General features: G+C 48.6%; 1 protein-coding gene across 2 annotated transcripts in view; it reads left to right on the forward strand.

The window, feature by feature from the left end:
* The window catches only part of Irak2 (interleukin 1 receptor associated kinase 2), a 55,428-nt gene that overhangs the window by 23,037 nt on the left and 4,416 nt on the right, over positions 1–27,975 (forward strand). Inside the window, exons 3-11 of one of the 2 annotated variants that reach the window (XM_052720574.1) lie at positions 7,753–7,860; positions 12,573–12,679; positions 15,548–15,748; positions 15,832–15,896; positions 16,432–16,546; positions 17,243–17,352; positions 19,725–19,920; positions 23,564–23,626; positions 27,733–27,933. In XM_052720574.1, the coding sequence (XP_052576534.1) occupies positions 7,753–7,860; positions 12,573–12,679; positions 15,548–15,748; positions 15,832–15,896; positions 16,432–16,546; positions 17,243–17,352; positions 19,725–19,920; positions 23,564–23,626; positions 27,733–27,933 (1,166 nt within the window). Of the gene's footprint in view, positions 1–7,716; positions 7,861–12,572; positions 12,680–15,547; positions 15,749–15,831; positions 15,897–16,431; positions 16,547–17,242; positions 17,353–19,724; positions 19,921–23,563; positions 23,627–27,732; positions 27,934–27,975 lie in introns of both variants that reach the window. The other variant, XM_052720573.1, reaches the window with a different exon arrangement.

Genomic DNA, 27,975 nt, shown 5'->3' on the forward strand with positions numbered 1-27,975 from the left:
CTCTGCCTTGGATTTTGTGACTCTGACTCAGTGCGTGTGCCTGATGCCTTTGAGAATTTAACCCCCAAGGGGAAGAAGAGTAATGTCCCAAGCACTGGGAGGCTGTCCAGGGGAATTCTGTTACCAGCTTGCACTGGAGTCAGGTAGAACACTCACCCCTTGCTCTTGACCTCTGGGCCTGTGGTGTTCTATTTTCAGCTCTCCAGCATCTGTCTTCCGGGTTGGGTGGTGGAGGCGGTTTGCAGGTTGAGCCAGGTTCCTGGCTGGGAACAGAAATGGAGGCCGCATTTTCTCCCATTTGGTTTACACAGTGGGAAAAAACAAGCAACTGAGAAGCACAAATTAGGATGGTTAAAGTCTGTCTGTCTGTCTTTTTTTTTTTTTTAACATTTTATTCATTTACTTGTTTTGGTGTTGGGGTTGTGGGGGGGCCTGGGGACTCATACTTACTTGGCAAGCACTGGACCTCTGAGATGTGTCCCAGGGACTCATGCTTACTTGGCAAGCACTGGACCTCTGAGATGTGTCCCTGTCCAGACACTTGGACCTCACATGTGGTATTTATCATTTGCATGTGGAAAGCTTGATTTAACCCAAAGCTCACCCTGCCCGGGGATTTTTCAGGAAGCTGATGGGGCCTGACGTAGAGAGCCTGACCTGGGGCTGTCAGCTGACCTCTGTGGCTGGGCATGGCCCTCCAAGTGTCACTAGGTGCCCTTGTGTGGTTGAGGGGGTGTTAACCCCTCCCACCCCCACCCTGAAAGCCTCCGTGACACACTGCCAGGCACACGCTGTGGCCTGTCATTGCAGAAAGAACAGGAAAGAGAAAAGCTAGACTCTCCTGGGAGTGAAAACAGTAAATGAAGCTTTTTTTTTTCTTTTTCTCTCTTTTTTTTTTTTGTTTTTGTTTTTGTTTTTCGAGACAGGGTTTCTCTGTGAAACAGTCCTGGCTGTCCTGGAACTCACTCTGTAGACCAGGCTGGCCTAGAACTCACAAAGATCCGCATGGCTCTGCCTCTCAAGTGCTAGGATTAAAGGTGTGCGCCACCACCACTGGGCAGTAAATGAAACTTTTATAAGCCTCCTGGGTGGAGCTTGCAAAGGTCAGCCATGAACCCCGGGACCCTTGATGTCCACACCAAATATGCCTGCACAGAGAGACACAGATTTGTGCTAAACAAAAAAAAAGTCATAGGGACTGGGCTGTGACTCAGTGGCTTAGTGCCAGGCCCTGGTTTCATTCCCAGCAACAGAGGAAAGAACAAAGCCACCAGGAATAGGACCCAGAGGTTAAGTCAGGATGAAATGACCCTTGACCTCCATGTTATTAATGAAGAAACTGAGGCTCAGCCAGGCTACAGTCAAGAAAATACCTCTAGCTGGGGAGATGGTTCAGTGTATAAAAGCACTTCTTTGCAAGCCTGAGGACCTGAGTTCAAATCCCCAGAACCTGTGTAAAAGCCACTGGTACCAGTGTCTATATTTCCAGTTCTCCCAAGGGAGATGGGAGATGAAGAATTCTTCGAGGCCCTTGGGCTAGCTAGTCTGGTATACACAATAAAATAACAACAAAAAGACTCAGTCTCGAACTCTATACATGCTCATGTCCATATTCACACACACACGCACGCACGCACGCGCACATACACAAATGCTGCTATATGCACATTGTGTACATACACATTGATAAATACAAAATGTAAAAGAAAAGATGCATTGTGTGCTGGGCCCAAGAGCAATGTGGGGACCGGTGGTCTTTGGGTATCATTTCCCACTGTTGTGGGCATGGCTTCCGCCCCAAGTCACAGTTAAGGGTTCTTTACCATGGAGACACCTCTGTCCTTCTGCTTCACATGCTGCTCTTCAGGTGCTGCTGGTATGCCCTCTGAGGACAGTGGGATCTCCACTCTAGGCTGTCTGGGGAAGGAGAAACAACACAAGACATACAGTAGCAGAGAGTGGAGGCTGGGTAAGGGCCTGGGGGGCAGCCTGCCCCAGGGGATGCCTGCCTCTGGGGGATGCCTGCCTGGGGGGGGGGGGGATGGGCTCAGTATCTGATTGTGCCTGGTTAGTGGTAGGCTTGCTCATGAATTGGCAGTTACCTCAGCAAATGGGTTTTGTTGACATGTTGTTACAAAAGACTGTCTGTTCCCCTCCTGGGCTTCAAGGCTAGACTGGTCTACAGACTAGGCACAGACTAGGCTGCTGTGGGGAAGTGGCTGACTTAGGGACTGGGTTCGTTCCAGGTGGCATGACCCACAAATGCTGCTCCTTAATCCCAGCACTTGGGGTGGAGGCATAAAGATTGGGAGTTCACTCTCAGCGTGTGCTTGGTGTGAGGCCAACCAACCTGGGTTACAAGAGACCCTTTCTCAACGAACAAACAAATAAAGGGAGAAACAAAAACTCTGATCCAAATAACAACATGATAACCAAAACAAAACACATTTTCTAAATGACCAGGACAGGAAGGAACAGTGCCAGGTTCTGGACAGAGTGAAAAAAGAAACCATTCAGACTGGAATGTGGCGATTGGCAAAATGGGCAGGTTTTCAGTATAATGGCACTTTTCTCTTCTGAGCTGTGCTTGACCCAGGGTCCCAAGGTCCCACTCATCAAAGGTTGACCCGAGACAGTGGCTTGAGATGAGGATGAAAGATTATGATGTGCTCCTTCCTAGGCTGCCCACTCAGCTTGAGGGGGTCGAAACTCCCTTCTGTCCACCTCTGACTCTGACTTGGTTAATTTTTTATTTTTTTATTTTATTATTTATTTATCTATTATCTTTCTATCTATTTTTTTGTTTTGTTTTTCGAGACAGGGTTTCTCTGTGTAGCTTTGTGCCTTTCCTGGATCTCGCTCTGTAGACCAGGCTGGCCTCGAACTCACAGAGATTCACCTGCCTCTGCTCCCAGAGTGCTATCCTTAAAGGCATGTGCCACCATGTCTAGTTAATTCATGTGTCTTTTAAATAAGTTTTTACACTTATTTATTGTGTATGTGTGTGTACATGTATGTCTTTGTGCATGCATGTGTAGCACAAAACGTAACAGGTCTTATTAATAAAATCAAACCTGAAGCCAGATATTGGGGTGAATGCTGGAAGATCAGAGAAGCCGAACAAGCCACAGCTTCCTCACCTCGACAGTTCCTCAGCTGATCCTGTTTCCTCAGACTGGAAGCCTCTGAGTCCTCATAATCTGAATGGATCTCAGCTGAACTGCTGCTCCAAAGCCTAAAAGCTTAACCAGCTCTAGTTCCTGGTTTTCACACCTTATATACCTTTCTGCTTCCTGCCATCACTTCCTGGGATTAAAGGTGTGAGTCACCATGCCTGGCTGTTTCCAGTGTGGCTTTGAACTCACAGAGATCCGCATCAATCTCTGTTTCCCAAGTGATAGGATTAAAGGTGTGAGTGCCACCATTTTCTGGCCTCTATGTCTGTCTAGTGGCTGTTCTGTCCTCTGACTCCAGATAAGCTTATTAGTATGCACAATATATTGGGGGACATAATATATCACCACATGCATGTTTCATTGTTTCATGGGATGTATAGAAAGACAGAGGACAACTTGCTGGAGTCTGTCTCACCTTTTGCCATGTGGGCCCAGGGATTGAACTCAGGTTTGGTTTGACTGCAGGTGTCTTTATCCCTTGAGCCATCTTATCAGCCTCAAGTCATATATCTATTGGCCATAAAGATTAAAAAAAATGTTAAGCAGGGTGTGGTGGCACAGGCCTTTAATCCCAGCACTCTGTGGGCAGAGGCAGGTAGATCTCTGTGAGTTCCAGGACAGCCAGGGCTGTTACACAGAGAAACCCTGTCTTGAAAAACCAAACAAAAGGAAAAATTGTTAAAAAGTTTTAAAGACGATTCAGAACAGAGTTCAGTGAAAGCTAAGGGCGTCTACCCTCCTTTCCCCAACTCAGTTTGGGAGCTGAACATTCTATAGGATTTTGTTGTTGTTTAAAACAGGGTCTCACTATGTGGCCCTGGCTGTCTTGGAACTTGCTATGTAGACCAGGCTGGCAGAGATCCACCTGCCTTTGCCTCCCGAGTGCTGGCATTAAAGTGAGCCACTATGCCTGGAAGTTATTTGAGGGAAGGAATTTACACTGTCTCTGTCTCTTGCCTCCTCTTATTCATTCCCCCCGCCACCCGCCCGGTCAGTCTCATCATCATGCTGTGCTTGGGATGAACCAGGGCATCAGACACTGAGGCAAATACTTACACTGTTGCACTAGATCTCCAACCTCCCCACTCTTTTTTTTTTTTTTTTAAGGCAGGATCTCACTGTATAGCTCAGGCTAGCTTAGAACTGCTGGTTGTCCTCCTGCCTCTTGATGCTAGGCTCACAGGCCTGCTGTACCACAATACCCAGCTTCCTCCATCCTCTGGGAAGTGGTCCAGAGTGATCTCAACTGGGACAGGATGGAGCTGGTGCTTGCTTCTGCTTTCGAAAGACAAGCTTTTTATTTATTTATTTTATTTTTTGCTTTTTGAGACAGGGTCTCTCTATGTAGTCCTGGAACTTGCTATTTAGACCAGGCTGGCCTCCCAAATGCTGGAATTAAAGGCATGTGCCATCATGCCAGGCCTAAGACAAGCTTATTTAAAAGAGGAATGTGGGCCAGTGAACTGTTCATAATGTGGGTAAGGGTGCTTGTTGCCACCTAATGACTTAAGTGTGGTCCCTGGAACTCATATAGTATAAGGATTCCCAATTCCCAAAAGTTGTCCTCTGACCTCCACACATGTGCACACATGGCCAAGTAAGTAAATATAATTTAAAAAATATTAATAGAGGAATGTGTCATGTACGATACAGGAAACTCAGGGAAAAGTCACTGTGATTCCCATTCAGCCTTTGTTTTCCCAATTTCCTAGAACTTCCCAGTGACCTCATTGTACTTTTGTTCCTAATTGTGCAGGGACCTCCCTTCTCTGATGGAACTCGGACTGGAGTGGGGTCACAGACGGTGGTAGTTTTGAGTATTAGAGATTGAGTCCAGGGCCCCACACCTTCTAGGCAAGCACTCGCCCAGAGTTATCTCCCTAGATTGCCACCCTCCCCCTCTTATTTTGAAACAAGCTCACTAAATTGCTCAGGCTGGATTTGAACTCTGAATCTCTGAATTCGCCCTCCCAAGTGCTGGGGGTACAGTGGGAGCCAACACGCTTGGCTTATAGAGATGATTAAAGTTTGTGGGCTAGCACTGGGGTATAGCTCAGCGACAGAGGGCTTGCCCAGTGTATTTGAGGTCTTGGCTTCCCTCCTCAGCTCCACCAATAGATATTTTAAAAAGTAAATGCATGCATGCAGGTAATTCTGTTGACTGCCAGAGACTCTGTGGCAGTTAAGTATGTCTGCCAGCATTCATGAAAGCGTAGTACCAGATGAATTTAGATGTTATCTGTTGTGATACCAAAGCTTGGGTTTGCAAAACGACTTCCACAGCAATGCTTTGTTTGGAGAGACTCCGTTTATCACTTGGAACAAATGACGCTGGGATCCTTTTGCTTCAGCTCGGCCTGATGCTGCCGAGAGATCGAATAACTGGGCAGCTGCCGCTGGGCCATCGTGTGTGTGTGTGTGTGTGTGTGTGTGTGTGTGTGTGTGTGTGTGTGTGTGTGTTTGTCTGTTCAGGTGCCCTCAGAGGCCAGAGATGTTGGATCTCTGTAGCTTGAGTTACACACACAAAACACTAAAATAAGCCAGGCATGGTTGCATTCGTCTTTAATGCCAGCGCTGGAAAAGCAGAGGATCTCTATGAGTTCTAGGCCAGCCAGGGCTACATCATGATACCTTGTCCCAAAAGAAACAAGAAGAAATCTTGGGAGCTGGAAAGACGGCTCGGTAGAAGAGAGTGTGAGGACCAGAATTAAGGTTACCAGCACTCATATCAGGTGGCTCACAAGTGTATGCAACTCAAGCTACAGAGATCCGATATCTATGGCCTCTGAGAGCACTGCACACACACACACACACACACACACACACACACACACACGCACGCACGCACGCACACACACACACACACACACACACACACACACACGCACGCACGCGCCCAATGACAGCTGCCCAGTTATTTGATCTTGGTAGCATCAGGCCGAGCTGAAGTGCTCTACCGCCTCTGAGTTAAGTCCACAGCCCTTATGGTTTTATCTGAGGGAGTAATATTGAAGAATCCAGACTAAGGAATTTAGACGTTATCCAGGCGCTGAGAAACCGTAGTGCTTCCCTTTAAGTAGTGGGATGTGATGGGGCCGGAGTGACCTATATTTCAGTCTTGCTGCCTGGTGACAAAGGAAGGGCACCTGAGCTGGAGCGGTGCAGGCTGGAAGGGTAAGCCTGGGCACTAGTGGAGCAGAGGAGAAAGCTGTTGGACAGACTCACTTTGAGAATCTGAATGTGAGCTGGCACGTGCAAGACCTCCCAACGTCTTTGGAGTTTCCCAAACTCATGCTAAGTAGAAGTGGGGACTCATAGGAGGGCAGGTGACTTCTGCAGCCAGCCCCATAAGCCTGGGCTGTGTGAGCCTCAGCAAATCCCTGAAGCTGTATAGAGATGAGCTGTTGAGTTGTGTGTGTGCTGGGTGGGGCTAGCCCAGGGGCTCTCTCTAGATAGAGCTGCTGTGGAGGATTCGCACATAGGAAGAGGGAAGTGAGACTGCAGGACAGTCAGGACTCTGTACCTGTGGCTCCTGGAACTCAGGGTCTTGTGAGTTAGCATATGCTAGGCACGTGCTCTCCCACTGAGTCACACCCAGTTCCTAGATGGATGTCTGCGACTTGTTGACACATTCGGTAAACTGTACAGCCCTTTCCAAAGCCTTTTCGCACCCGGGCTCTCATTCTCTGTTCACAGCAGCCCTGGGAAGGAGGCAAACAGGTGTTATCTTCATGGTCTCTATTTGTTTTTGATTTATTTATTTTTAAAGATGTATTTATTTGTATTTTATATGTATGAGTGTTTTGCCTACATATATGTATGTATACCACCTGCATGCATGGTGCCTGCAGAGGCCAGAAGAGGATGTTGGAAATACAGTTACAGACATTTTTGAACCATCATGTGGGTGCTGGGAATCAAACTTGAGTCTTCTGGAAGATTCCCAGTGCTCTTAACCACTGAGCCATCTCTCCAGTCCCTATTTATTTTATATATATGAGTGTTTACCTGCATGTATGTGCACCATGTGCATGTCTGGTGCTCATGGGGGTCAGAAGAGGATGTTGGATCCCCTGGAACTGGAGTTACAGAGAGTTGTGAGCTGTTGTGGGGGGCGGTGCTGAGAACAGAACCCAGGTCCTCTGTAAGAGTAGTAAGTGCTCTCACCTGCTGAACCATCTCTCTGGTCCCATTGGTCTCCATCTTATAGGAGGCTCACAGATGGAAAGAGACTTTTCTGAAGTTACATAACTAGCCCAGTCAGAAGCTAGGGGTGTGTGTGTGTGTGTGTGTGTGTATGTGTGTGTGTGTGTGTGTGTGTGTGATTCAGAATGTCAGAGACAAACCACATGGCATTATCACAGCCCATCGTCCCAGTGGACAGATGGGCAGGCCATGGCCCAGAGAGAAAACCTCATGAGGCACAATGACATTTTGTGCTGGAGGCAGGACTAGACCCCAAGTCCCCAACTTCCAGCCCTGCCTCTCCATAGCTCCCCTGGTCATGGAAAGTAACAATGTCTTCTGTGCGTTGTTCCAGGGAAGCCTGTTCCTGAGAGCATGTCTCCTCTTCCAGCCTTCCCAGAGGCGGTGAAGCCAGGGCCTGTGGCTGCTTCTGGAAGAAACCTCAAGGATGAACAGGAAAAGGGCCAGCTTGTGAAGCCGGGCTGCTTTCTGGACTCAGGTGCTCTCTCTTCTCTTCCCCCTCCTCTTCTGAGTTTTAGATTTATTTGTTTTTGTTTTATGTGTATGGGTGTTTCACCTGAACATATGTACATGGACGACTTGTGTACAGTGCCCATGGAGGCCAGGGGAGGGGGTACAGTGAGTTAGAAAGAGGAAACATCTAGGTGTGGTGGTATATGCCTGTAATCCCAGCTATTTGAGAGTCTGGGGCAGGAGGATCGTGAGTTCAACCCTGTTCTGGGCTAGATAGCTGGATGGGTAGCACATACCTGTAATCCGGCTTTACTCAGGGGCCTGAGGGTAGGGAGCCCTGTGGTCCATGGCAGAGCATCTGCTTGCCATGCACAGGGCCTGGCTTCAATCCTCAGCACCAAAAAATCCCAATCCCTAAATATGTTAAGTAAATAAATACCATTTTTTTGGAGGGGGGAGGGGAGAGCTGAGGATGGAACCCTGGGCTTTAGGCATGCAAGCTTTACCACTGAGCTACACTCCAGCCCCTGACCCTTATCATTTTCATCAGAAGAAAAAGTAAGGATCTGTTCAAGGTGACGTGAGTCCTGGGATCTGAGCACTCCTGTCTCTCATACTGCATACACTGCTGTCCCGGAGCCTTGCAGGGCACATTATATGTGCGTCCAGCTTCTTGTGCCCATGCTAGAGCCGAGGGACAGACTGCCAGATGATAGGAGGACAGCCAGCGATGACTTCTCCAGGGCTCGCTTCTCCTCTCCTGTAGCCTGTGGCCTGCAAGCTTAAGATCCCAGACCTATGGAATGCAGTTCACTGAGGGGCCTGAAGCCAGCCAACCCTGCTTGGAGAAGCCACTCTTGGGTGCTTGGGCCTGAGGCCGACCCCCCTGTGCTTGAATTCCCACTCAGCCTCCTCTTTCCTCAGTTCCTCCATCTGTAAAATGGGAAGAACAGAGTCCATTACATCTTAGTACAGAGAATCAGGCACCTTAGCTGGGGGTGGCCATGTCTGCCTCCGTCCCAGCCCTGGGGAGGCAAAGGCTGGAGGATGAATGCAAATTCCAGGCCAACCTGGTTTCTTGTGTGTGTATGTGGAGGGGTGGGGGGGGTTGGTCTCTGCAAACACCAAAGCTGGCCGAGTAACATCTGCACTAGGTAGGAGGGAAGTCCAGTTAACACGACTCAGTAGCCAGTGTTGGTTCAAACTTCTGGAGTCCGACCCTGGACAGTTTATTTTAGACATATTTATATATTTATCTTTACATTTTAATGATTTATTTTTTTATTTTATGTACATTGGTGTTTTGCCTGCATATGTGCCTGTGTGAGGGAGTCAGACCCCCTATAACTGGAGTTACAGACAGTTGTGTGCTGCCATATGGGTGCTGGGAATTGAACCTGGGTCCTCTGGAAGAATAGCCAGTGCTCTTAACCACTGAGCCATCTCTACAGCCCCTAGACATATTTAAATACAGTACAACTCTGGAAAAAAGTTTCCTGGTGATAATTATCACACTAAAGCTTGAAGTGTGACTCTACTGAAACTCTTGTGCAAAGTACATGGGACCTCTTCCATAAGAGTGGATTTGTGTCAGCATTCGAGTACACTGGGAGACACCAGAGACTTAGACTCAAGTCAGATTTAGATTAAGTGAATTTATTCTTACCGGTAGCAAAAGGACGACAGTCTTAGAGTCAATACAGCATGCTGTCCAGAAGGTGGGGTAAGGCAGACATCACAAAGATGTGTATTACAACTATCCATGGAATCCACAGCGGGGCAGGAAAATTGTTTTACTTCCCTTGGGTATTTTTTCTTTCCTGCTATATAGTAATAAAAGACCATTTCATCCCTTTCCCATAGTGATAGTGAGTTTTATAGAAACAAAGGTAGCTGTTAATACCTCACAGCCCATTATCTTATTCTTTTTTAAAAAATAATTAATTTTATTTTATTTTATATGCATTGGTGTGAGGGTGTCAGATTCCCTGGAACTGAGTTACAGACAGGTGTGAGCTGTCATGTGGGTGCTAGGAATCGAACCCAGGTCCATCTTAACCACTGAGCCAACTCTCCAGCCCCCCACTCCTCCCCATTATCCTTTCTTATCTCATCTGCAGGCCACTGGGACATTCCAGAGCAAAAGGTCAATGGCTCCATATTATGTTTCTTTAGTTATCACAGGGACCTGTGTAAATTATTACTCAGGTCTGAGCACTCTAATGGCTGAGATAGAGCAGTTCATTTGTGTGTAGGCAAAAAAACACAGTGCCATCAGGTTAGGGCTGGCTGTCACATCCCTACAGATTCTAGCTGGGTGGGGGTGGCGTATGCCTTTAATCCCAACACTCTCGAGGCAGAGGCGGGCAGATCTCCTAGTTCAAGGTCAGCTTGATCTCCAGAGTGAGGACAGCCAGGACAGCCAGGGCTACACAGAGAAACCCTGTCTCAAAAACCAAAACAAAGAAACAAACAAACAGAATGAATTCTATAGCTTAAGGACCTAGAGGAAGATCTAGTGTGGTCTAGGTCACACAGGTTGGGGAGTGGGGGGCAGACTGTGAACACAAGGACCTAGTGCCCACTACAGTTCTTATGTCCAGTTCCAGGCCAGGGCTGCACAGTGAGACCCTGTCTCAAAGAGAGAGAGAGAGAGAGAGAGAGAGAGAGAGAGAGAGAGAGAGAGAGAGAGAGAGAGAGAGAACATGAGAGGGGGGAAGGGGGACATGGACCACACTGGACGGGACTGGACAGGACAGGACAGGACACAGTTAACTTTAGGCCAAGGAGTCTGGACTATGTCTTGTGACTGAAGATATTGAAAGAAGGGGAAAAACGTGCTGACCTATGAACTCCAATTAACGGATCCTTAGTCCCAGGCCATACTGTTCTTCCTTTGCCAAAGGGAGAAAGCCAGTCAGAGGGGAGGTGGGGGAGACAGGAGAGGTCACAGATGCCCCTCTGTACCTTCACCATCAGCCTTTGTATGGCTCACTTTCCTGAGTGGCCCTGGGGAGCAGGTGTGCCTGGGTCACTGGGCCTGTCCCTGCGGTCCCTCCCACAGAGAAGGAAGTTACTCTTCTGTTTTTGTAGTTGGAAACAGGAGGAGTCATTCTTTCCATGTATCACTGATGCCTGCCAGCCCTGGGAAAGCCCCAGATTCCAGGCTCATGTACTGCCCAGGGAAGCTAGTGTTTGAGGAAGTTTTTATTTTAGAAGAAAAGTTTAGACACTCGGGGTTGTGTTTTGGAGGCTTTTATGTAGAGATGAATGGACCCTACAATGTGTCCCTGTCCTTTCACGAACCTGTGAAGCATTCAGCTGACTGAAAGTGACTCACTAGACACTCTGTGAGTCATCTGTGGCGACAGTGTGTGTGGTGTTTGTGGTGCAGCGTGGGTATGTGTGGGGGGAGGGGGTGTGGTGTGTGGGTGTCTATGTGTATGGTGTACGTTGTGTGTGTGGTATAGTGTGGATTGTGTGTAGGATGTGTGGGGTGTGGTGTGGTCTGTGTGTGTGGTGTGCATGAGTATGGTGTATGTTGTGTGTGTGTTGTGGTATGGTATCTAGTGTAGTGTGTGTAATTTCTCGTCAAGGATTTGCAGTGCCAAGCTGGTGGCTCACGCCTTTAATCCTAGCGCTCTGGAGGTGGATCTCTGTGAGTTCGAGGCCAGCCTGGGCTACAGCTCGAGTTCCAGGACAGCCAGAGCTGTTACACAGAGAAACCCTGTCTCGAAAATCAGATCAAATCAAATCAAAACAACAACAACAACAAAGGACCTGCAGTGTCTATACAGACAGTGAAAGCAGTGTGCTGAAGGCCCAGGTGGCGTACATGGCCCGTGGCTACTTCATCTGCCGTGTGGCTGTGCCTTGCTGTGTCTGGGGAAACCTTAGGCAATTCTTTTAAAACATTGAAAAGCAAGAGATCCGTGCCAGGCAGTGGTAACTCACACCTTTAATCCCAGCACTCAGTGGGGCAGAGCCAGCCTGGTCCACAGAGTGAGATCCCAAACAGCCAGGACTACACAGAGAAACCCTGTCTCGAAAAACCAAAAAAAAAAAAAAAAAAAAAAAAAAAGGAGAAATCCCAAATGCATAAAACTAGAGTGCTCATGCTGCCATTGGCCAGCTTTGGTGATGGTCAGACTTCTGATCACCAAGGGGCCCCTGAGCGGCTGGTTCAGGACCCCTGTGGGCACCACAGTCTATGGATACTCATTCCCTTCTGTAAAGTAGCGCATTTGCATGAGTCACCCTTGGTTACTGGTGCCCACAGGATGGAGGTATTTGCTAACTAACTGTGCCGAGTATTTACTGAGTGATGCTGGGCCTTCCCCTCTTCTCCCGCAGTACCCTCAGCTCCCCAGTCCTTGGCCCGGGTGGAGTGTTCCTTGTCTCCCAGCCTGTGTTGCCCCTTCTGCTCCCAGCCTTACTTTCCGCAGGGCTCCCTGTTGGGGCGCCACAGTGGAGGTTTCTCTGTGTCCTCAGCCATTCATGGCCAGGCCCTGGGACAGCCCAGGAGCGTCCCCAGCTGCTGGCTTCCCTGTCTCCTCCCGTCATTAGAGATGATAAATTGCACCTGTTGTAAGATGTCACCCGGCTTAAAAGAACTGACACCCAAGGAGCCTGGCAGCTGGCACATGGTGTCAGAAGGAGACAGCACCGATTGAGAGAGAAGCTTGCTTTGGGATGAGTCCCAGGCAGAGTGCTGACCCTGTCTGTCATCCTTTCCAGGGACCACTGTGGCTGGGGCCCAGCAGCAAGCCTCCCACCAGCTTCCATGCAAGGAGGATGCCCCTTGTTCCTTGAAAACTGACCAACCTGACATTTCCCAGTCTAAGGTAAACCCACCCTTGGCTTCTGTCCCAGCTGTGTCCTGGCTTCTGGTTTTCTCTCAGAAACAGTTTCTTCATTCCCTGAGATTAGTGTGGGGGTAGGGAGGACAAGGGAGATGCATTGTCTCTGCAAGCTTCTGAGACTAAGTATAGTCTTCAGTGAGATGAGGGGTTTCTGCTGCACTGAGCAGGGGGAGCGTGGTGGGTTTGTTTCTTTGGGGTGTAATTCAGGGCCTAATGAAACTCCCTAGCGCCGAGTCCCAGCGTAAGCCAGGATTCATGTTTGCCACATTGGGGATTTGAACCCAGGGCTCTCTGCATTCAACCACAGCCGGTTTTGTTTTGTTTTGTTTTGTTTTGAGATGGGCTCTTACTAAGGTTCACAGACAGGCCTTGAACTTGTGATCTCCCTGTCTCAGCCTCTGGAGGAGCAGCCTGGAGGACAGGCCTGCACTGCCAAGCACCATAGGACCTTTGTTTACAATGGACCTTTGTAAGCAGGAGCTGGGCTGGTACCGCCTACAAGTGCAGTTACCGGAACTGGTTTACAACAGCCTTTCCCACTTTCTTGTTGAGTTGAGCAACAGTCAGAGTGGTTGACTTTGTTCCTGTGGGTCCTTTCACGCTAATTTGGTAGTGCTCCCAGATAGCCTTGCGACCATATTGGTAGTAAGATGCCTGTAATTCACACTGGGTTAGAAATGAAAGCTTTGGGCCAGGGTGCAGCTCAGTGTTATAGCCCTGGGTTCTACCCCAGCCAAGGGAAAAAATACAGAGGAAACAGTTTTTTACTCTTTCTGAGACAGGGTTCCATGTAGCTCAGGCTGGCTTCAAACTCACTGTGTAGCTGAGAATAACCTGGAACTACTGCCTCCACCTCCCAGGTTATTGGATAACAGGCATGTGCCACCAGACCTAGCTTATGTGTGCTAAGAATGGAGCTCAGGGCCTGTGCATGGGGCAAGCACTCTGCCAACTGAGCTGCATCCTCAGCCAGTATTTATCTGTGAGACAAGGTCTCTCTGTGTAGCTCAGTCTGGATTTGAATTTGTGATCCCCCTACTCAGTGTTCCAAATGCTGTGATTGTAGGCATGTACTACCATGCCCAGATTTTTCTTCTGATCGGAAAAGATCATTAAAGCCAGGCGTGGTGACCCTTACCTTTAATCCCAGTACTTGGGAGGCAGAGGCAACTGGATCTCTGTGAGTTTGAGGCTAGCCTGGTATACATAGTCAGTTCCAGGCCAACCAGAGCTACATAGTGAAACCCGTTTTTTGTTTTTTGTTTTTTTTTTAAAATGCCTGGTGGTGGTGGTGTACTAATTCCAGCACTTGGGAAGCAGAGGCAGGCGGATCTCTGTGAGTTCGAGGCCAGACTGGTCTACAGAGCAAGATCCAGGACTGTTATATAGAGAAACCTTGCCTCAGAAAAAAAATAAAAGTTTTCGTACTGTTGAGAAGTTATGGGTTTGGGCTTGGTCCCTGGGCCAGAGAGTGGTTGTTCCCGGGGCTAGTTAATGACCGTCTTCTGTGATTTAGCTAATCATTTTCAGAGATGGTTGAATCATTGAGGACTTTCAATCCCAGCACTTGGAGGAAAGGCAGGCAGGTCTCTGAACGTTTGAGGCCAGCCTGGTCTACATAGTGTGTTCCAGGCCAGCCAGGGCTACATGGTAAAACTTTGTCTCAAAAAAAAGAAAAAGTTTCTATTAACATTTGGTTTTCTTTTCTTTTTATTTTTGCACATCATCTTTAACATTTTATCCTACATTTATTTATTTTATATGTAGGTATGTATATGTATGTGTGAGGGCATATACATGCCATGGCACACATGTGGAGTTAGAGGACAACTTTCAGGAGTTAATCACTTATGTCCTGGGGATGGAACTCAGGTCACCAGGCTTCTCAAGAGCTTTTCCCTAATGAGACATCTTGCTGGCCCCATTCTCATTTTGTGATAGATAAATCCTAGTGTATCTAACCAGCAGGAGACACATTCATCTTTAATAGCTTCCAATTCCCGAGAACTATTGATAAGGATATATGTAACTTCAAAAATATAAATTTCTGTGCACCTGTGTTTGAAAAGGGGAGTCACAGAAGCCAGACTTCTGTTTCTGGTCTTCCATATGCACCAGGCTTAGATTCCCTAGCTCTGCTTACAGAATTGTGTGGTTATTTGAACATTCACATTGCTTGCCAGAACTCTGGAGAAGGAGGTAGCCGGTGTAAGGGCAGGTCTATGGTGTCTTTGTTACCACTTGTAACGAGATGAAAGCCCCTTGGTATTCCAGGGTTCCCTCTGGGGAGCAGGGAAGGCCAGCTCCCATGGTCATCACTGTAGTTTTTTTTTTAACCTTTGGGGGCCCACTATCCAGCTCCCAAATAAATACACGAATACTTATTGTTACTTACGAATGCCCGGCATTAGCTTGGCTTGTTTCTAGCCAACTTTTCTTCCCTAACTTAAATTATCCTGTTTCTCTTCTTCTGTTTTTTCCTTCTCTGCTTTTTACCTCTCTTTATTCTATATATCTTTCTTTCCTTCTTACTCTGTGGGTGGCTGGGTGGCTGGGTGGCTGGCTCCTGGCATCCTCCTCTTCATCTCCTTTCCTCATTCCTCCTTCTCTTTATGAGCCTAGATTTCTCCTCCTATGTATTCTCACTGCCTGTCAGCCCCGCCTATCCTTTCTCCTGCCATGCTATTGGCTGTTCAGCTCTTTATTAGATCAATCAGGTGTTTTAGGCAAACAAAGTAATGCAGCTTTACAGAGTTAAACAAATCCAACATAAAAGAATGCAACGCATCTTTGCACCATTAAACTGATATTCCACAGCATGTCAACCCACTCTTCTCGTTCAATCCCTAGGACTGCAGCACTTCCACATCTGTCCCCAAGCAGGAAAAGCTTCTGAGTTTGCCCGGAGACAGGCTTTTCTGGAGTGAGGCAGATGTCGTCCAAGCAACTGAGGACTTTAACCAAAGCCACCGAATCAGTGAGGGGACCTTTGCCGATATCTACTGGGGGCAAAGGCATGGTGTGGCCTTTGCTTTCAAGAAGCTCAGGGAGGTGAGCTGAGGGTATCTGTAGGGAGGGTGGGGGCCTGGGGCTAAAGCTGGATGGATCTCCAGGGGTTGTGTCTTTTCCCACAGATGTCTGGCTCCAGTCCAGGGTCCATGGACAGATTCCTGCAGGCAGAGATGCAGCTTTGCCTTAGGTAAGTTTCCCGTGCAGAGCCCCTGGTCTGATGATGATACAGGCAGTAGAGTGCCTCTAGTGTGCCAGGCAGGTGGTTAGCACTGCCGTTATAGGGCTGGACTGTGACTGGGAGAAGGACGTGGAAAGCTGGTGTAACCGTGCGTGGCGATTCATGAGGCAAGAAGTTTCTGGGAGGCAGAAGATAAGTGTCCTTGGCCCAGATAGACATGTGGATAATTCACATGTGGAGCGTGAGATGTGGCTGGGGTCATGAGGAAAGCCAAGAGGAGAAAGGTGACTCAGACAGTGGGAGTCCCCAAGAGAAACCAACCTGAGGCGGGTGTGGTGGCCTCTAGCACGTTCTTCATCCTTAAGCCTGTTCCCAGAAGTGGGGTGGGGATGGTGCCAGGCTGCATAGCCAGGAGGTAGGGTGAGGCTCTCAGGGATCAGAGCCGTGGCACCTGGGAGGTGGCTGGTGGCCTGGGGTGGGAAGGGAGTGTCTGCCTTTGGTTCTTGCTGTCTGATGCCTGACTGTCCCCTGGTGCTGGGTTCAGATGCTGCCACCCCAATGTCCTACCTCTGCTGGGCTTCTGCACTGGAAGACGGTTCCACAGCCTCATCTACCCCTACATGGCAAATGGCTCTCTGCAGGACAGACTCCAGGTTAAGGTAAACAACTGGGTCATGGGTTGTAATAAAAAATGGAGCAGATGGCTCCTGCCTAGGGGTCGTAAGGACTTAGAAGAATGTGAACTTTCTTGAAAGCTTATAAAATTCTCAATACAGACAGCAATGTATCCTTTATTTCATTTTTATTTATGATTTTTTTTTTTGAGATAGGGTCACCAGTAGCCAGGCTAGCCTCAAACTTGCTATATGGCAATGCATGACCTTGAACTCATGCCTTTACATTCTGAGTGCTAGGATTACAAATGCTTCCATGCCTGGTTTATGCAGTGCTGGGGAATCAAACCCAGGGCCTTGTGGATGGTAGCAGACGGTCTATAACTGAACTCCATCCCCAGCCGTGTTCCTCCTCCTCTTCCTCCCCTTTTGGTGCCAAGATCAAATCTCAGACATTGTACATACAAGACAAGTGTTCCACCACTGAGCCTCTCCAACCCTACATTTCCATTCCATACCTGAGGAAGCTGAGGCTCGGAGGCCTCGTGTTTCTTTCCCAAAGTCATACAGCTCACCAGTGTGTGCATATGGATTTGCAAGTAGATCTGTCTGACACAAATACCATCATTTCAAGCCAGTGCATCACACTGTCCGAGCCCTGTGACCAAGGACAGATTCAAAGGCTATAAAGATTTTAAGGACGCTGCAGGAGTAACCCTTTCTTCCTTCTCTTTCTCTTAGGGTGACTCAGACCTGCTGCCCTGGCCCCAGCGTGCCAGCATCTGCTCAGGGCTGCTTCTCGCTGTCGAATACCTGCATAGCCTGGACATCATCCATAGCAATGTCAAGAGGTGAGAGGGCCAGAGAGGGCCAGATGAGCTGGGCCCGCCCAAAGTCCTGGCTTTAAGAATGAGACCAATCTCTGTTCTTGTTTCCTATCTCTTCTCTCTCTCTCTCTCTCTGTCTCTCTCTCTGTCTCTGTCTCTGTCTCTCTCTCTCTCTCTCTCTCTCTCTCCCCTCCTCCTCTGCCTGCCCTCCCTTGGGGGACCTTAGCTCTCTCCATAGGCCCAGCTCACAATCCAGTATTTCTGAGGTATGCGCTCTGTTCACACCCGGCATGCAAAGCTGTCACGATGTCCTCGGTCTTTCTGAGCCAGTTTTCCTGCAGGCCACGGCACTCTAAACGTCTGACTGTCCATCCGTTCAGGAGTCAGTCTACGCTCCAACTGGGATCTCTGCCCAGCCTCAGGATTTGAGCCCCCTGTTTAAGGTTTTCTCAGGCCCTGCCTTGCGTGTGTCTGTCGGCAATGGATCTTGTCAGGGAGGCTTCTTGTCCCCAGCATCTTAGTGCTGGATGTCCAAGAGCAAGTGGTGTGGGAGAGATTCCAGGTGAGGCCAAAACATTTAGCAGAACTGGCCCCATGACCACAGGCCTTGCGGTTCCCCGAGGTGCCTCCCACGTAGCGCATGCCAGCTCAGAGGCGCTTTCCTCTTTCCTGAGTTTCATTTGATGGCACTAGTACCTGTGCTGAGAAGGGCAGGAGAGCGGGCCACTGCCCCACTGCCCAGCCTAGCGGGTCTGCTGACTGCTGGCTTTTGTTTCCTGTGTGTGTATGTGGATTGGAGGATGGCACTCAGTATTGAACGTGCCGGACGTGCTCTGCCACCAAGCTGCATCCTGACTCAGTTTCAATTTCTCGCTTTCCTCCCACACAGCTCCTCACCCCTAGGAGGTTTCCTGGCTCCCAGTTCCTCATCTACTTTCCACCCTTCTTTGATCATGGGAGCCATCTCCCCAGGTTGCAAGGCATCATGGTTTGTCATGATTTCTTAGTCTTGCAGTGAAGCGGCTTGCCCATGTTTACTTAGGTGCTCCCAATAGTAGATATTGAAGTTGCGGGCTACTATGAAAAGAATTTTTTTTTTTTTTTTTTAGTTTTTCGAGACAGGGTTTCTCTGTAGCTTTGGAGCCTGTCCTAGAACTCACTCTGTAGATCAGGCTGACCTTGAACTCACAGACATCCCCTGCCTCGGCCTCCTGAGTGCTGGGATTAAAGGCATGTGCCACCACTGCCCAGCTAAAAGGAATTTTTAAACATCTTTTTGGTTTATTGAGACAACATCTTGCTGCAGAGCAGAACTGGCCTGTAACTCATTGTGTAGCCCAGGCTGGCCTGACACTCACTATGTAGCCTAGGCTGGCCTTGAACTTGTAGCAGTCTTCCTATCTCAGTTTCCTGAGCACTGGGTTCAGAGGTAAACTACCACTGTGCTTGGTCTCGTATCTTCTTTTTCAAATACTGTTTGGTGGGCCAGTGAGATGGCTCAGTGGTAAAGATGCTTGCTGCCAAGCCCGATGGCCAGAATTTGGTCCCTTGACCCTATATGATGGAAGGAGAGAACCAACTCCTGCAAATTGTCCCTCTGAGTTCCCCTCGAAAGACAGAGTGCATGCTTCCTCCCGCTAAGTAAATGTAGTAAAGTCCTGCTAAGGTTAGTTCTGTACATGAAGCTTAACTTTTTGTTCCCACTCCCTGAGGAACCCTTTCTCTGAGTTAATTCCCTCCAAGTAGGACTGGGTCAAAGGACATTTTCACTTCTCTTTTTGAAATTTCAAAAATGCGCCCTTTTCCCTACAACCTGGGCAAACTGAGCTGTAAAGGATGCCAGTGTTCGGATTTGCACTGGTGAGGCCCGAACTTTGTAGTGGGAACAGCTTTGGAAGAGTCTAGGCCAGCACAAGCAGTGGGCTTGGCCTGCTCTGCTGGCCAGAGCTGATGTCTGTGGGGGGTGGGACTCTGCATCTCTCTGGCCACATTCTTGGGGCAATTTTCAACTCCATTTAGTGGAGTGAGAGGGAGGCCCTGCCCATTTATTGCTGGCTATTTTTGTTTTGTTTTGTTTTGTTTTTTCTTTTTCCAGACAGGGTTTCTCTGTGTAGCTTTGAGCCTTTCCTGGAACTCACTCTGTAGCCCAGGCTGACCTCGAACTCACAGAGATCTGCCTGGCTCTGCCTCCCGAGTGCTGGGATTAAAGGTGTGCGCCACCACTGCCCGGCTGGCTTATTGCTGGCTATTTTATATTGAGGATCTTCTGTGATTTCCCCCACTACTGCACACATTTTCAGGGCTGACACTGCCCACTGATAAATTGTTTGGCCAAAGTGTCTCCATGGCAACCTCTTCCCAGAATTCAAAGGTTTTCTTCACTTGCTTTCCTGCAGTGCCAACGTTTTGCTGGACCAGCATCTTAGCCCTAAGCTGGCTCATCCAGTGGCTCATCCCTGTCCTGCCGATAAAAAGACCAAATACACCGTAATGAAGACCCACCTGTTCCAGGCCTCAGCTGCATATCTGCCTGAAAACTTCATCAGGGTCGGGCAACTGACTAAGCAAGTGGACATCTTCAGCTGTGGAATTGTAAGAGTTACCTTCTCTGCCTGGGGCTTGCTTGGAGGTATAGCCAAGGCAGCCAGACTGTGGCCTATAGGCCAGATCGGAGACAAAGCCTATTGTGGCATCATTTTTAATCTTTCATTTTATTTGTTCTTAGTTTATGGGTGTGCAGATGTGTGTGGGGAGGGGTGAGGTATAGGGGTGTGGGGCTATAGGTCAGGTGTCATTCCTAGGTACTGTCTCCCTCCCTTGGGACTGGATCTTTCATTGGCCTGTAGCTCAGCAGTTAGGCTAGACAGTGGCCCGTGAATCCCAGGGATTCTCCTGTCTTTGTCTTCTCCAGTGCAGGGATTACAAGTGCGTGCCCCACACCTGACGTTTTGATATGGTTTCTCAGGATCCGAACTCAGGTTATGTGTGCAGAGTGACCATTTCACTGACTGAGCTATGTCCCCAGTTTGCCACCCCCCGCTTTGTGGTGCTGGAGATAATACTCAGCATGCTCTAACACTGAGCCATATTTCTTGAAAGTTATTTTTGGTTTTTTTTATTGCAGTGAAGTCTCACTCTGTAGCCCAGGCTAGCTACCAGCTTATAATCCTCCTGCCTTAGCCTTTCGAGTAGCTGGAACTGTAGGTGTGTGCCACCGTGGTCCATTTTGTACGGCTTCTGACTTAGGAGTGATTTTCATGGTTGTAAAGGTTTACATAGCTGGGTGAGGGGGTGCATGCCTGTAGTCCCAGCACTTAGGGGGGTTGAGGCAGGAAGATTGCTTCTAGTTTCAGGCCAGTCTGGGCTACATGATCAACTTGACCTTGTCTGAAAAACTCTTCAAAAAAAAAAGGTAAAAAGGTCTAGACGGAATCTGTCTATGGTTGGTGATTCTAGTGGGCTGCAGATATGATCTCTCAACTTCCAGATTCCCAGCCACACTGTCAGCCTACCCAGCCACTTCTCTGTCATGTCAGAGATCCACCTGGCTCTGCTTCCCCGAGTGCTGGGATTAAAGGCGTGCATGCACCACCACCACCACCACCACCACCACCACCACCACCACCACCATCACCACCACCACCACCACCACCACCACCACCACCACCACCACCACCACCGCCTGGCTCCACCCACCTTTTCAACACCCTTTTATCATTCCCATCACAGCCACTTCCCCAGTCCGTGGCCATCCACCTCTCCTGTGTACTTCCTGCTTCATGACCCGCTCCCAGGTGCTCAGGGCTTCCTGACTGAGCCTGATGTCAGATCTGCTCAGTCCATCTTTAGGACACACTGCCTCCTTTCCGTGTCTGCAGGATGGGACTGTTAAAAGGCCTTAGTGGACAGATAGCTTTGGAAGATACCGTTCAGCAAAGCCAAGCAGGGTTTTCATTATAGTTAATAGGAGCTTTTAACAGGATGATGACCCTCTGACCCGGGCGCTGTGAACTCACCAGAGAAGCCGTGCTGGCTTTCCCAGCCTCACTTGAAGGTAGAACCTTGTTTTCTTGGTCTGCCTGCCTTGGTGTTCCACAGAACCTGCTTGGGAAATGCTGCCTGCGAAGCCCAGTCTTTTTCCTTCGGCCAAACTCAGGCCTCCGCACGCAGGCCCTTGCCTCTGTCTTCCTCCTAGTCTTGAACTTTGTACTTCCTCTCTGTGACCGCAGTCTCCCATCTGTCCACATCTGCCTCTGAAGTTTATTGAGCCACCTTCGGCCCTCAGCTGGACCTCTGTGGATCAGATTCAGCTTCCTTCTGGCCCTGGCTGGTCATGCTGATGATCCCCACCCTCCCCACAACCCCCCACAATTCCCTGTGAGTGCTTCAGTGAGGCCAAGCAGCCCTACTTGGAGAACCAGTGGCCCTCTGGTCGGGGAGACAGAGGAAGTTCCAAGAGAACCTAGGCGATTTAGGAAGACTGTCTCACAAAACGGACAAAACAGAATTTAAAAAAGGGAAGGAAAAAAAAAAGTCAAAACAAACCAGTAGAGCAGACTTTCTAACCACCAGGCAGTATGGCCTAGTCCAGTAAAGTTACTCCAGCCGTGTAACACCTGGCTGCCCCATGTCTGGGCCTCAGTTTTGCCTTCTGTAAAATGGGGTGAGCGGTGCTTATAGAGAGTAATGGGGCTGGGTGTGGTGGCACACACCTTTAATCTCAGCACTTAGGAGGCAGAGGCCGTTGATCTTCGTGAGTTAAAGGCCAACCTGGTTTACAAAGTGAGTTCCAGGGCAGCCAGGGCTGTGTAGAGAGACTGTCTCAAATAAATAAATGAATGAAATTTAAAAAAGAGTAATGGGGAATGGGATGCTGTGTATAAATGGGTACTGTAGTACTGGTGTGTGTGTGTGTGTGTGTGTGTGTGTGTGTGTGTGTGTGTGTGTGCGCGCGCGCGCGCGCGCACATGCCACAGTGCGTGATGGGTCAGAGAACAACTATCTGGAGCTCTTGCTTCTCCTCTGCCACCTTGTGGGACCAAACTCAAGTGATCTGGCCTGCATGCAACTGCCTCACCTTGCCCACTCTGTTTCAGTAGTTTTTGTTTTTTTTTTTTTTTGCGGGGGCGGGGTTGTTTGTTTGTTTGTTTGTGACAGGGTTTCTTTGGGTAGCCTTGGCTGTCCTGGAACTCCCTCTGTAGACCAGGCTGGCCTGGATGTCTTAGTGTTTTTATGCCCACTAAGTGACCCTTGTCAGGGACTTGTCTGTTCCAGAACCACATGGCTAAGACAGAGGAGACATCTATTGAATTGTTTACCCTGTTTCTCCCTTCCTGCAAGGACCCGTTGGTTGGTTGTGGTGCCCTGTGCTGCCCCCTCCTGGCCACCGCCAGTGTGCTCCTCCTTACCCTAAGAGCAGGGTCACCTCAGTGGCCAGTGTCTGCTCTGACCTGCTGCAGGAGGGTGTGGGAGAAACTTGACATAAGGATAGCTGTTCCTTCGGCAGTACAGCTGCTCTACCACACGTGACAAGGTGCAGAGTCGGGGACCCAGGTTTCAGTTCCCAGCCCTGAGCTCACTTCTTGTGCAGGGTGGGACTGGGAACCCAGGCCTCTGTTTCTGGATCCCCGCCCCCCCCCCCCCCCCCCAAATACTGAGAATCCTGTGAAGGGCAGGCTTGCTCTTCACACAGACGTGGATCACAGTCTCCCACGTGGGTGTTGGCATACACCTGCTCAGGGCTGTGCTCCTTTGTGAGTGAATTAAGTAGGGAATGAATCGCATTGTTGCGGCCGGAGGATTAGAAACTCAGGATCATCCTCAGCTACAAAGGAAGTTCTGGCCAGCCTGGGCTACAAAAGACCCTGTCTCTTAAACAAAAACTGGGTCAGGATGCCTGAGTGGATAAAGGCACTTGCCGCCAAGCCTGACACCTGAGTTCTAGCCCTGGGACCCACACCGTGGGAGGAGAGAACCGACTCCCACAAGCTGCTCTCTAACTCTACACAATAGCCATGGCACCTGAAAACCAGCACACACACACACACACACACGCACACACACACACACACACACACGCGCGCGCGCGCGCGCGCGAGTTAATAAATTAATGTAATAATAATAATAATAATAATAATTGTAAAACAAAAAAGGTGAAGCCTCTGCCGTTGCCTAAATCATTTGCTGACTGTGGGCATATCAAAATCACACTAACTCTATGTTCTGGCCTATCCAGGTATTAGCTGAGGTCCTCACTGGCATCCCTGCGATGGACAAGGACCGCAGCCCGGTTTACCTGGTAAGAGATCCAATCATTTCTGGTCGGTTGGCTGGTAGCCTTGGGCACATGTCCATGTGTGCAGGGAGGGCCTTGCCCATTGCGTGCAGAGTTCTCAGACCTCAGCCCAGAGCTCTCTGTGTTTACCACACCCACCCACACTGCCCCTACGTGAGTGCAGCTGCTGAGCCACATTCTATTCCTAGCTTTGTTCTTTTTTCTTTCTTTCCCTTCTTCTTCTTCTTCTTCTTCTTCTTCTTCTTCTTCTTCTTCTTCTTCTTCTTCTTCTTCTTCTTCTTCTCTTCTTTCTCTTTTCAGGGTTGGAGGAGGTCTTAGCCTAGGCTGTCTTTGAATTCTTGGTGATCCTCCTGCCTCAGCCTTCTCTCAGTTCTGGGATTACAGGCATGTGCCACACACTCCACTGCAGCTCTCCTAGTGAGCTCCTCTCCCTGTCACATCTTGCCTTCCTTTTCTTCGGTGAGTCCTTGCATGCATTAGTAAAGTAGGACAGTCATCCCATGCTGACTGTGTGATGTTTTGGTTTGGCTGATTTCACTCACTGGTTCTTCTAGTTTTCCTTCGAATTTCCTGGGAGTTGGCACTTGAGACTTGCCTGGGTTCATGGTTTATTCTGCCAAGAACGCTTTGTCAGGGCTTCCCATGCTGTGCAGTCACTGCTGTTCTCAGCTTCTCTCACTGATGGCTCCAGATAAGATCTCTCTTCCCTGCAGGGTCATGAGGTGAGGCTCCATGAACAGCTTCTGGGTCCCTTCTCTTTGGTGGTAACTTGTCTCTCTCTGTAAGCCGCTCACGTGCTTCGACTGTGACGTGCCAATTTCCCCTTCCTTGAATGTCGTTACATTTCCCCAAAGATAAATAGTTAAAAGGTCATGCTTACACAAGGAACTGTGTGAGTGTCTGAAGTGCCATGCTGGCCCTGGTGGGCTCTACTTCCAGGTTTGAATCTCTGATGGTGTCGGCCATGTTGTGTACAGATCCTGAAACCACCTACTTGCTGGCTGAGGAAATGAGGCACAGTGGGGCCGACTCTTTTCTCTCTCTGAGATAAAATCTTGTTCTGTTGCCCAGATTGGCTTTCAGCTCCTGGGCTCAAGCAGTCCTCCTGCATGGCTGGAACCACAGGCCTGTGATACCATACCTGCTTAGTTTTTCAAATCTGTGGTTCTGGGAATCAAACTCTAGGCAAGGGCTTGACCCCTTAGCCACACTCCTAGCCCTTGCTTTGCCTTTGAAGCAAACATCACATCCCATGGCTGATAATCATTCAGGATTGTTTTCTCCAAATTTGTATAAAGTGGCAAGTTAAATTTACATAGAATATATACATCACTTGTATTAAAAAGTCTACAAACAGCCGGGCGGCGGTGGCGCACGCCTTTAATCCCAGCACTCGGGAGGCAGAGCCAGGCGGATCTCTGTGAGTTCGAGGCCAGCCTGGTCTCCAAAGCGAGTTCCAGGAAAGGCGCAAAGCTACACAGAGAAACCCTGTCTCGAAAAACCAAAAAAAAAAAAAAAAAAAAAAAGTCTACAAACAGCTACCTTCAATCCCAGCACTTGGGAGGCAGGCAGGTCTCTGTGAGTTCGAGGACAGTTTGGTTTACATAGCAAGTTCCAGAACCTTGAGAGCTACATACATAAAGAAACCCTGTCTTAAAAAACAAAACAAGGGGCTGGAGAGATGGCTCAGAAGTTAAGAACACTGGCTGCTCTTCCAGAGGACCCAGGTTCAATTCCCAACACTCACATGGCAGCTCACAACTATTTGTAACTCCAGTTCCAGGGTATCTGGTACCCTCCCACAGACGTGCATGCAGTCAAAACACCAATGCACACTAAATAAATAAATCTTAAAAATAAATAAATAGATTTCAAAACAAAACAAAACAGAAGTGTACAAATAAGGGAAGGTATACAGATAGTTAAAAAAAAAGTCAATATGTTCAATTGTGAAAACCCTTGAGATGCTTACAGTCCCAGGCACTGGCGGAGGTGCAGAGGATGGAAGTGGGAGAAGGGGAGTCTCCCTGGGAGGGCCGCCTGTCAAGTGGAGAGAGAAGACACTGACTCTAGGCAGTAGACTGCAGAGTAGAGAAATAAGAAGGAGAGCTAAGAGACAGAGGGAAGGAGTAGGGACTGCCTGGCTGCCTCGGGGGAGGCCCCGTGGAGGAGGGGATGGTTGTGTGAGTGACTAGAATGGACCAAGGGACAGAGACTAGGTAAGGAGTGTGTTTTAGGCAGTGAAAACAAAGCCTCGCTATGTAGCTCAGGCTGGCCCTGAATTTACAGATCTCTTCCTCAGGCTGTATAGAGTGCTGGGATTACAGGTGTGTGTCATCACACCCAGCTTTAGAATGCTGTGTGTCTTATAATATGTAATTATACATGTGTACATATGGAACAGTGCTATGTACACTGACAATAAATAAGCATACACTAATGTAGAGGTTGGCTTTGAACTCCTGATTCTTCTGCCTCTGCTTCCTGTGTGTTTGAATTAAAGGCACACACCACCATTCCCGCTTTATCTGGCTTTGTACATGCTGTGTAAGCAGTGTACCAGCTGAGCTACAGCCCTGGCCCCGTAAATGAGCTTGCATTCTCACGCTGACTCTTCCTCCTGCTTCATTTGGAGGTGATGTAATTCCTGGCTCTCTTTACTGTTAGTCCTGAACAATGGTCTCACGTAGTTTCTTTTTTTGTTTTGTTTTGTTTTGTTTTTTTGTTTTTTCCTTGTCACATTCTTGGCAAGATGTCTTAAATGCCTTTTGAAAAAGGCACCTCTGAGCCTCTTATGATCCTGCTCTGCTCCTGGGGATGCTTACAGCTCCTCCACCTGGGCCTCCAGTTCTTCCCTTCATTTTGTTTCTCTTGGAGAAGCTGCTTCCAATTGGTGGTGCTCCAATTGACTGTGACTCCAATTTCCACAGTCAAGGGTGACCTTCAGGGCCTGCAGTTTTCTGTCTCCTTTCACTGTAAGATTGATCACAGGTACCGTGGTACTAGCAGAAGCAGAAAGGGCCTCTGTACATGTTAATGTTAATGAGATTAGTTTATGAGGCTGTAGAGATAATTGCAGTTAAGAGCACTGGCTGCTCTTCCAGAGGACCCGAGTTCAGATCCCAGCACCCATGTCAGGTGGCTCCCAGCCATCTGTAACTCCAGCTGCAGGGGATCTGATGCCCTCTTTTGGCCTCTGTAGGCACACGCGCACACACACACACACACACACACACACACACACACACACACACACACACAAATAAAAATAAAAACAAATCTTAAAAAAATAAGATTAAATTGGGGCTGGAGAGATGGCTCAGTGCTTAATACTTGCAGAGAACCTGAGTTTGGTTCCTAGAACCCACATCCAGTGGCTTATAACCTTTACCCTGTAACTGGAGCTCCAGAGGATCTGACACCCTTATCTGGCCTCTGAGGGCATATGTACTCACACATACACACCCCCATACAAACATAGACACACATACCTACAAGTAAATAAAAAATAAAATATTTTTTTTGCAGGGGGTTTTGAGACAAGATTTCTCTGTGTAGCCCTGGCTGTCCTGGAATTCACTCTGTAGACCAGGCTGGCTTCAAACTCAGAGATCCTCCTGCCTCTGCCTCCTGAGTGCTAGGATTAAAGGAATGTGCTACTACTGGCCAGCAAAGAATGAAATCTTTTTAAAAAATATTAAATTATAAGTGCTGGGCATGTGGTAAGTGCTATGCAAATATTGGCTATTAGTATTCACTGTGCATATATTATGCAAATGACGACATTTATTGGAAATGGGCTATTGAATTTTTTTTCTGCCAGGTGTCATACTTTGTGCTTTAGGTCCATTATTGGATTTGTGTTGTGTTACATTCAGGAATAGGCATTTCATGTTTTCTTTTTCTGATGGAGCCACTGAATCTGAACAGGTTAGGCTACTTCAGATGAGCTGTAAATGTCATAGGGAATGAATGCCCTGTGTACAAAGCAAGTCCCATGATTCTCAAGTGCTTGGGTGCTGGACTTGTTTGGGGACATTGCATTTGTTTTTAAGACATCTTGCCACACCCAGCATCTCACCTGGATTTTCTCATTCTCCTCCCAACAGAAGGATTTGCTTCTTAGTGAGATTCCTAGCAGTACTTCCTCGCTCTACTCCAGGAAGACAGGCCTGGGGAAGGTGGTGGCGAAAGAGATCTGCCAGAAGCACATGGAGAGGAGGGCAGGGCTGCTGCCCGAGGCCTGTGCTGAAACCTGGGCCACCGCTGTGTGTCTCTGCCTGCGGAAGCGCAATGCCGGCTTGGAGGAGGTGAGCTCTCTGCTGCCCGCCGCCTTACCTAGGGAGACTCCC

Source organism: Peromyscus californicus, unplaced genomic scaffold (genome assembly GCF_007827085.1).
Source record: "Peromyscus californicus insignis strain IS unplaced genomic scaffold, ASM782708v3 Scaffold_6__1_contigs__length_162567912, whole genome shotgun sequence".
NCBI lineage: Eukaryota > Metazoa > Chordata > Mammalia > Rodentia > Cricetidae > Peromyscus > Peromyscus californicus.